Source organism: Tachypleus tridentatus, chromosome 10 (genome assembly GCF_004210375.1).
Source record: "Tachypleus tridentatus isolate NWPU-2018 chromosome 10, ASM421037v1, whole genome shotgun sequence".
NCBI classification, from domain to species: Eukaryota; Metazoa; Arthropoda; class Merostomata; order Xiphosura; family Limulidae; genus Tachypleus; species Tachypleus tridentatus.
The window spans coordinates 26021527-26032401 of NC_134834.1; the positions used below are offsets into that span (position 1 = coordinate 26021527).

Below are 10875 nucleotides of genomic sequence, written 5' to 3' on the forward strand. Positions count from 1 at the left end.
ATGACAATACTGACCCTTTCACAAAGGTCTTGGTATAAAATACAGAAATTTGTACACACATTAGGCATTTATACTGTAACATTTAATGCAGTGTGTGTATCTTCAAAATTTGGTAAACCTTTAGCAAACATTAGAAGCCTTGTGTACACAAAATATATATTTTAATGAATTATTTTTATTAAAAGTTTGTTTGTAAATATCTTGAGTCTATTTCGTTATTAGTAAGATTGAGAAGTGATTTTCATGTTTTGATTAAAAACTATTCTTTGTCCAAAAAATCTCAAATATAACTACAAATTATAATATGAAAACACAAATATTTAGTTTAAATAACTTAAATCTCATAAAATTACACATTTATAGATAAATATTTATTATATTAACCTTTTCTGCTATGGCTGGCTAACATTTCAGAAATTGCAATGACACTGCACATGTGCACTCATGTTACTATAACCAAGAATATAAAATTGGCTTTTATAAACTGACCTATCTTGGCTGTATTTAGTGGACTAGTATTTTGTAAAACACAGTCATATTTCAGTTATAATACATTATTACTATTTACAAATAAGTTTGTTTTATTTTTTAACATGACACAGTAATTAAAGAAGTGCATCAAACTATCTGTTCTAGTTATGAACTTTGTATTCATTTGCTGCTTGCCACAGGTTGTTAAGCCTTATCATATTTTGCACATAGAGAATGTGAAACAAAATTTTTTTCTAGGTTTTTGTGTGATTCAAAATTACCAAAAATTATAAATTGTTATATCATATTGATAGAATTCCACCATAATTTATCAAGCTCAGTAACTGAGCTGCATTGGGTTGAAAAAAATATGAAACTTTAAATTCACTGAACTCGTACCTGTATATCCGTATATTTTTAAAAGGCTCAGAAAACCACTAAAGGAACATTCTGAGATTTAGATTTGTTATTCACATCAAATGCAGAAGCAGGTGTTCACAAGTGTTTCCAAAAATGGAAAGCAGGCATAACCATTACACTTGAGTCAGTAAATGTAACAGTATCTCAGCAAATAGAAATTATTGTAGGCTCTTATTTTATTACAAACCTTAATCTGATAACAAACATATTGACATAAATTCATAAAGTAGTATTTGAATAAAATTTTCAATGCACATCAACAAACAATGACATGGCCTTTGAACCATGACCCATTTCAATAGGCTTATGAACATGTTAAAAAGTCAAGGTTTAGGCTATTATGATATTAATAGTTTCTAAAAATGTATCAAACCTGAGTTGAGAAAACAGTAAATTTGAAATTGCCAAAATAATTTACTAAAAGACCAAGGTAATCCAACTGTTTAAGCCAATCGAATATTTTAGTATCTTACTTTTATGGAAAACTCTTTTGGGCATCCCATGTTAACATCTATTCCAGCTACATCTTTTTCCCTATAATAATAAAATATGTACATACTTACATTTAAACTATAAGAACAATAACAAATAATAATTCATGTAAAACAAAAATTAAAGTAGATCCTTTACTAGTTAAAACTTAAACAAAATGCAGCTTAGAAAATTATGAAAAATGAACAAAAATGTTGACAGAACAAAGTAAATTGGTAAAAGATCCACACTTTGTGTTTGCATGAATAACAAATGATTTTTGATGTAAAGACCAAGAAACAATACAGCATGAAAAAAACTAACAATGGTCATTTGGAATATCATCTGTATTATTGTGGAATAATTATTTGACAAACACAATTTCAGCTAGAAATCAATCAATGAAAAAATTACTTGGCCAAATATTAATTTTTATTATTATCAGTACAATAAACTTCAGTGCTTGTGTGTGTCATGTAACCTTTCTTACAATGCTGTTTCCCCAACTTCTAAATGGTATTGACTGAATCATCTCAGTTCCATACTATGCTCAAAGGTAAAACTTTCCTCCAACCACTTAGGGAACCTGGGTATTTCAAGAAAATACTTTTACAGAGATTTCCCAAAAGCAGACCCCAAATTTGGCACTGATTTACATTAGAGCATGTAAATATAGTAGTTCAAGCATTAAATATACATCACAGCAGCTCAGTGATGTGGGCCATAAGCAAGTTTGCTAAATAGTGCCAAACAAACCATTTCAGCCCCAATGTCTGCACATAGTAAAACATTTCATCATAACTCCTATGTAGTTTAAGCATTAAATTTGCATTATAGCAGCATTATAAATGTGGGTCATAGGTTTATGGGTTTCCTAAATAGTGCCAAATGTATCTTAATATAACATTTTGGGGCAACATGGGATCCATTGGTCCATCTTGACTGTTCCACACTCTAAACTATGTTAAATTATAAAAATAAAAAAATTAAAGGCAGCCCTTATTATTCACATACTTATAAAGCTTTTTCTTAAATTCATTCAAATCTATTGCTGCTACAAACACCCAAAGTCAACAACCTTATTAAAAAAAACTGTCTTAGCAGAAAATGACTTTCACCTGCTAAAATTTATACTAGTGTACCCTGGTCCTACTATTCTCACTGTTAAATATGAAAAGAAAAACCATAAACACCACCAATTCCTTTTACAATCTCAAACACCTCAACCAAATCTCCATAATTTATCTTTTTTCAATAGAAAACAATTTTTTAGACTTTTTAGCCTCTCCTTGTATGACAATCCCTCCCTTCTTTCATCATTCTAGTAACAGTTCTCTGAACCCTTTCCAACAATGTCCTTCCAAAGATAAGGAGCCCAAGAATGAACACAATATTTCAAATATGGCCTAACCAGTGATTTGTATAACCTCTTTAAAGTTTTATTTAATATTTTTTTAGATACAGTCTAGAATCCTATTTGCCCTGCCACTAGCAACAGCACGCTACTTGAATGGCTTAAGAGACTTACCAATCATTACACAAAGATCCTTTTCTTTGATTACACTGTTAAGGTTGTTCCCATTTAAATTATACTTATAGTTCAAATTGTAATAATCCATATGCTTTATCTTGCATTTATTATAATTAAATCCATCTGCCATTTGTTTGCCCAACTCACTATATGACCTAAATCCTTTTGTAAATCAGCAGTATCCTCTTCACAGCTAGAAAAAAATTTAAGTAATTTATTGCTTCACCAATGTCATTGACGTAAATCCAAAACAGCAAAGATCCCAAGACTGAGCCCTGAAGTGCCTCACTTGTGACATTAATCCAGCATGACTGAACTCCATTTATGGCAACCTTCTTCTTTCATCCATCCAGCCACTCTTCTATTCAATTTGCTAACTTATCATCCACACCAATAAAGACAATTTGTTTCACAAGCCATTTATGTTGCACCTTGTCAAATGTTTTCTGAAAATATACACCCTTACCCTCATTTACATAAGCAATAACCTTTTCAAATAATGTCAAAAGATTTGCAAGGCAATATTTTCCCTTAGTGAAACCATTTTGACCATCCAATAAAATTTTAAACTTCATTAAATGACTTTTCAAAGCATCTACTAACAGACTTTCCAAAACTTTTCCCACAACTGATGTAAAGCTAATATGTTTGTTCTTCTCCCTTAAAAAGCAGAGTTACATTTGCTAACTTCAAATCCTCTGGTACCTGGTCACTATTCAAGTACTGATAAAAACCTTTAACTTCATTCAAAACTCTTGAGGAAATATTAACTGGCCAAGGAGCCTTATCATTTCATAAACTTATAGCTCAGAATTAATGCAATCATTTTGTTTCTATTTATCAACTGTTTAAAATGTGGATCACTGCTTAAGTCTTTATCAGTAAAAACAAAACGAAAAAGAAAATTTAATAACTCATACATTATATGCTAACATTCCTTTAATATCCCTCAAGGGTTCTATATCTCCATTCTAACATTCTATTTGTCTTTAATGTATTTAGAGAAATCCTTACTGTTAATCTGAACATTTTCAGCCAACCTTTCCTCATACGTCTTTTTGATGTCCTTAGTTCCTGTTTCATGAACTTCCTTAATAATACAGTCTTCTAAGTCTCCTGTCATATCAGTCAATTTAAATTTCTTAAACTCGACTTTTTTTATATCTCAAAATGACTGATATCTTCAGGTTAAGAAGATGACCTAGAAAGGTCAAAACATTGTTCTCTCCTTATCAGTAAAAGTGTTAATACCCATATCAGCCATTCTGAGATACATTTTTATTTCAAGTGGGTTTCTTATCATCAAGAATTGACTTTTTTTATCTTTAAAATGCTTTGTGATCCAACCTGGTTTTTTTGTATTTGCAGCTGCTTTGTTTTCTTTCTATAAGGAATATGTTTTATCTTGAATGATGAGAAACCCACTTGAAATAAATATGTATTTCAGAATGGTTGGTATGGGTATTAACACTATTACTCTTAAAGCAGAGAACAACATTTCAGCCTAGGATTCAATTTTATGTTTATCTTGATTATTTAAAAACTTTTAAAAATTTCCACCTTTGATCAGTGCCTCAGCACTAATGTTTTCACCCAACTCCCTTACAAAACTTAGGTATTTTGTGAAAAATATTTACAGAGAATCCTTAAAAGTGGACCCAAAGCGTGGACATGATTTATATGATAGCTCATAAATAAATAGGCCTAAATAATTTTCATAACAATTTATGAAAATATTAAACTTGTATTTCTGTGAATGTGCTCTATAGGCCCACAGGTTTGCTAGTTGTATATTATTTATATGCCCCTAAATGTAGAAGTGAATATTGTATTGAATTCTGTGAATAACAAAGCTTCAAGAAAAGTCTACAAAAAACATTTACAAAAAAAGAGAAATAAAACACCAAAATATTCTCCATTCAGAATAATAAGAGTATATGAGTAATTCACTTACACCAGTTTTGCAACAGCCAATGCTCTTCCAGGATCACATGTTCCCTAATTTAAAAAATTGCATTCACTGTACTGTGCATTTCATAAAACTGAGAATGAATTTTATACTAAAACCACAAAACACAGAGACATTTATATCCTTGAACACATGGTTGACATTACATATTTAAAGAATGAAGATTTATTATAATATGAAAAAAACAAGTCATTTATGTACATCAATCTAAACAGCTTCTTTTAACTGATTATCTGTATATTAACTTGAAGATTCTAAATTAAAAGTATACTGTACAAATTCACAAAGTTTTAATTTATAATAACACAAATCTAGCTATTACTACATTAATGAAAATAAAATATTCTAAGTATAAAGAAAATGCACATGAAAGTACTTTTTTTTAATAAATTTTATTATTAACAAAAATATTAGTAAATTATTAACAAAATAATCTTTTAGAATAAAAATAAATTTATTCAAATAATTTTCACATGATTTTGTATCTAGAAAAAAATTAATTTAATGTATGGAAAGTTTACATTGAAAGTATTAGCTTTACTTGGTCAAACAAAATGAGAACACAAGCTGAATAAAAATTGAAAAATAAAAATAACATTGACCTTAGCATGAGAAGAAACTAAAAATTTAAATTATACCAGCAAGTAGCACTCATATCTAGATGAAAAAGGTCTGTTTAAGCCAGAATGAGACACAACAGATAATTAAAATAAAAATAAATAACATGGGTCTTAATTTTTTGGAGGAGCTACAAGTTTGTAGTAGATTACATTTAGAGCCACATAAAAATATTTTAAGTGAAATTGAAACATAAAAGCTGATAAAAATTTTAAAAGAAAAAAATAAACATCTGTCTTAGCCTTTTGAGAAGCTACATATGTTTAGTAAACTTTATCAAGTAGCTTTTAAACTATTTTTTAGTCTAAACATTGAGTCATAATAAATGAGATAAATAAAAACTCAAACATCTTTTTGAAAACTTCCTGCACAAACAACCAACTTTTTCCAGGAACTGTTCACATTTAAAGGAAAGTGTAAAACATGTTAAGGTATCCATACTGAAAAGAACAATAGTATTCTAAAATGTTCCTATGGGAATTATACCAAAGGATACCTCAACGTTGAAAGGATTATTTGAGTTGAAGAAACAGAGTAATGACAAAAAAAACCAAAAATCTTTATGGAAGTTAATAAGTTTCTGAGCTACTTGGTTACAATCATGTTCTTCTACTATTCAAAACACAATGCAACATGTTAACCTTATCTGAGCATGCTAAGGAATAGTTTCTGTAGAATTACATGAATTAGACTGAATAAAATGTAAAGCAAATACTAAATAAAAACATGGTTATCAAAGATGGACATAATTCAATTTACATGACTATGTTAATATTGCCACTATGATTCTAATTTGGTTTCGAGATGAAATTTTATGCTTCCTATTGAAAGAAAAGACTCAAAATAGTGTGTAAAACAATAATTGAAAGCAGCTACAGGAATCTATAATAATGTTAACATTGATGGCTTTGATTTGTACTTCATTAGGAATATAGGTATCATGAATATAAATACTTTCCAGGCATAAAATCATACTTTAATAGACCAAAAAATAATAAGACTGCAAGGAAGGACAGCTTAGTAACAAGGTAAGACTATTTTAAAAAAATGTAATATAGACCAAAAACTTAAGAACTGTAACATACAGCATCACATAACTTATACTTTCTGCTCATCTCTCTGAAGTTTCTTCTTTGGAATTAATGAGTAAAAACCATAACATATATGAAATTTATAGTGTAGCAAATTAGAATTAAATATTATAAGATAATAAATACTTGCATTTTTTTCTTAATGCTATTTTATACATGTAGCTTAAAAGAACCAAAATGTTAAAAAACACATATACATAACCTACAAATTTTATAAATTTGACTCTGTCCAAAAACAATTTAGAGTAATTAATTTCCATGTGTACAACCTACAGATACTGGTGTTGAGAAGTGTATAAAAATGATATTTGCAATTATCAAAACATTAGAAATGTGAATTTAGAATCTGATAAACCTTGACTATGGTTAAGTAATTTATTTCTATTGATCATTTACATTTTTGTTGCTTGAAAATTAAATTCTAGTAATGTTATGTTATTCTATGTATCACTATTTGTCCACTTTGTATCTAATTTGAACGATCAGCTTGTAATTAAAAATGGAAAATAGAATGCTCTTTCCATTTGTACCTTTAAACTCATTTCCATGTTAATTTTAATAATTATGAATTAGAACAAACAGTGAAAAAAAGTTTTCAACCAAGGTAATGAAAATAAAATTGAGGATCAATGACTGCATAAGTCATAAAACATTTTTTACATGAAAATATATTTTTTAAATTTCAATACTCTTTATAAACCTATTAACATTTTCTTATAAATGTAATCTTTTCTTACCATTTGTAAAACAACTTTACTTCTTTCTTTACTGCAGGTTCTAAAAACAACATTTTCATCATCATCTATGTAATCTATAGTTCCAAGAACCTCTGAAATATAAGAATCCAGTAACACAAAGTAAAACAAATTGTATATTTTCATACACAAAAAGAATTTATTCTATTTTTATATACATTTTCATTTTCCATTATATACAAATACCAATTTTTAGTTTGTTTAATCAAAATGATTAAATGTTATACTTTTTATATACTTCACCTATTTAGTTCCTTATTATTCACCAGTATGCAGCACCATATGTCACTCAACATATCAGTGTCAGTAGTGGTAACAGCTTATTGATGAATACAGATTAATAATGTCATGTAGTACATTTACTTACGTAAAAATGTATTCACAGACTTGAGATTTATCAGAAAAATTTCACCAGAAAGTTAAATAAATTTAGTAAGATTGGCTTTGCAGTTACCTTACATGTACATATCATTATGCAAGCCAACACTTATTTTAGTTTGCCATAACTGTTGATATTAACAAGATAATGACCACAACAGAGGATATTATACTCTGGATTGTGGTAATGATAGATTTGCAACATATAATAATAAAGCACTTTAGTTACATTTACATTTTTCTTGCATGAAACTAGGAAAGGTCTAACATAAAGAGGATATGAAGTAATCATAACATTAAAAAAAAAAAAAATCATAAGTGTTGTTATCTCCTACAAAATCTTTCGGTTAAACTTGAAGTTTTAAAATTTGCAAAGTAATAATCTTAAATCTTGGTGCTTTTATTATAAAATTATGCAGCTCATTAACTCAATTACATCCAACTGATTATTATTACAAACCTTGCTAATAATTGGAAAACTAATTTTAATTAGTTTAATATATTCAAGAATCATGACACTCTTGAAAATAATTGAAAATTATAATGAGAATACTTTAATTACCTGGACAGTTAGAATAACAGAAAACAATAATAACTACAAACACCAATTCTGATTAATTTATTATTTTAATGACTAATTAACTTAGCTGTAATTTTATTATTTTACATGATTAATTTGTGCTCATATGTAATTCATTATATTTGCTAATCAAGTTAATCCTTCAGTTCTATTGCCAATCACATTTTTCTGAAATCCTTAAAAGTTATAAAAGCAATAATGGCATTTAAAAAGGACTTACTATTAATAAATCTTTGACACTTCAATAATCGATAATCTATAAGTTCCTGCAAGAAAAAGAGATCAAAGCTGTAGTTAACAAGTACATACAGATATCACTCAATCTTAACTTACACAAATACCTTAGACATTGTCATACTCAAAATATTGTTTCACCAATTCTTTTTTATGCACTAAACTAGAACCTGGAAACCATTTTTCCCCATATGGTATCTTGATGGACCTCAAAGTCAGGAACTTTCATCATTAAGGATATATAAATTGAAATCCCTACACAATGCAAGTCAGAATAGCCTGGAGGTAAAAGATGAGGGTGTTTTGATGTTTCATTTAGATTTGAATCAAATCTTCAATTAATATTGTAGATATTGTGATAATATACAAAATGTATTCTGTTAAATAAAATACTTTCCATTTATTGCAGACCACAGTTCAATAATTTTACTTAGTTCTTACTAAATACAATCAAGAACCACCAACAAAAGTAAACAGACCATTGATTCAAAAGCTGTTATTAATGATTATATAAAATTAAAATAACTATATATTGTACATTTCTCATACACAATAGTTCTGGTAACTTGTGATACATTATACAAATCTCACCAAAGCCAGGAAGACACATGAAAAAGTGATTATAATAAACAGTAAAAAATATATATAAAGCCAGTTAAAAAAATTATTCAAATAATGAGGTATTTAACTTACAGTATAATACGAAAAGTTAGTAAAAATCCAAAACGTTAAATAACAATTCTCATTCGCCAATACTAGTACCCTAGTAGTTATAAATACAGTCAATAACTAATGAATTATGCTCCTTAATCAATATTGCACAGATTTCGACGTTTTTTACTAAACTAGATAATCTTAAAGGCTGAGTAAAGATAAAATGCACTGTGGCATCTTATTTTTAATCTTATCTAGACAAGGACAAATCATAAAAATAAACATTAACCCTTACCTCAGTAAACACAATGTCTGCACCAAAATCAAGAGCTAGTAACCTCATCGGAAGAGTACCAACTCTAACCATCGGGGCAAGTATTATTTTATTATTAAATTTAAGGCGCAGTGAAATTTGTTGTTCCATATTTGTGACAGTTTATATCTATGAAGTAGCAACAGAACAATAAAATATTTAATTAATTAATAAAATCACTGCTCAAATGTACATCTCTGTCTTACACACTAAATCTATGTGTGGCAGAAATTGCAATGCGCCCTCTGGTATTTACTAAAACTTAAAATACGGGCGTAAGTGTAAACAAAGTTTAGTGAATTGTATGGAATGTGTAAATATGTGTATATAACTCTACGTTTTTTTAGTAATACATTAAATAAACGTTTATTCACGTTCATCTTGATTCAGTGATTTATCTCTCCAGGAACTAGTTGCTCCACTTAAAAAACCTATTGGTGTTTAAGATGATAAATAACATAGTACAAAACAATAGTACCAGAATAAACTGCTCTCGTGAATTTAATTTTTTTTGTTTATTGAATCATAAATAGTATTGTGAAACATTTATAAAGCTTGTGTTTTCTTATTTGTCATTTAACCCTAGTTAAATGTCACATAATATCGTAGTTATACACATCTTAACAGCTTTTTACTGATTAATAACGCGCACACCGTTATTTGTTTTTCTGTTCCAATCATTGCGCTCTTTTACCATTCCAAGGAGTAATGGAGAATGTCTAGCTTTCGATCTAAGTATAATATATGTATTTAGCTAATTTAAGAACAACAAGGAACTTGTTGGTCTGTATAAACCATCCCATCTACTAAGCTAAACTTTAAAATAAAAATAACACACAAAGCCAGTATAAACCATTCAAATATCTATCAAGCCTTATCTAAACTCCTAAACATGCTCGCCCTCCCAGCCGTGGGGGCGTATAATGTGACGATCAATCCCACTATTCGTTGGTAAAAGAGTAGCCCAAGAGTTGGCGGTGGGTGGTGATGACTAGCTGCCTTCCCTTTAGTCTTACACTGCTAAATTAGGGACGGCTAGCACAGATAGCTCTCGAGTAGCTTTGTGCGAAATTCCAAACAAACAAAAAATTATCTAAACTCTTAAACTCTCTCAAATAAATTGCTTTTACCACATGTAAAATCAATTAATTTCAAAGGCCAACTACCCTGTAAGAAAAATAAAGCTGTCTTAGCTTGAATTTTCCCTGTTTTATATGTTTTTGGTTTCTAAGTTTTCAAAGGCTTAAACGTATTTTAGTCTCCTGAATCTAAGTCTCTTATTGGTGAGACTTAACATCAATTAAACATCACACTGATTTTAATTTATGTATTATATAAGTTACCATACGTTATACGTACATCGAGTTTTACTTCCTATATCATCGTCTTG

The 10875-nt window shown here is 28.7% G+C and overlaps 1 protein-coding gene across 2 annotated transcripts in view; it reads right to left on the reverse strand.

The window, feature by feature from the left end:
* Positions 1-9723, reverse strand: part of Dus2 (Dihydrouridine synthase 2) — a 30719-nt gene extending 20996 nt beyond the window's left edge. For both annotated transcript variants that reach the window (XM_076460366.1, XM_076460365.1), the window contains exons 1-5: positions 9468-9723; positions 8505-8550; positions 7309-7400; positions 4848-4891; positions 1365-1425 (exon numbers count right to left, since the gene is read on the reverse strand). In XM_076460366.1, coding sequence (XP_076316481.1) covers positions 1365-1425; positions 4848-4891; positions 7309-7400; positions 8505-8550; positions 9468-9596 — 372 coding nt within the window. In that variant the 5' untranslated portion in view covers positions 9597-9723. The remainder of the gene's footprint in view (positions 1-1364; positions 1426-4847; positions 4892-7308; positions 7401-8504; positions 8551-9467) is intronic.
* Between the last annotated feature and the right edge of the window lie 1152 nt (positions 9724-10875).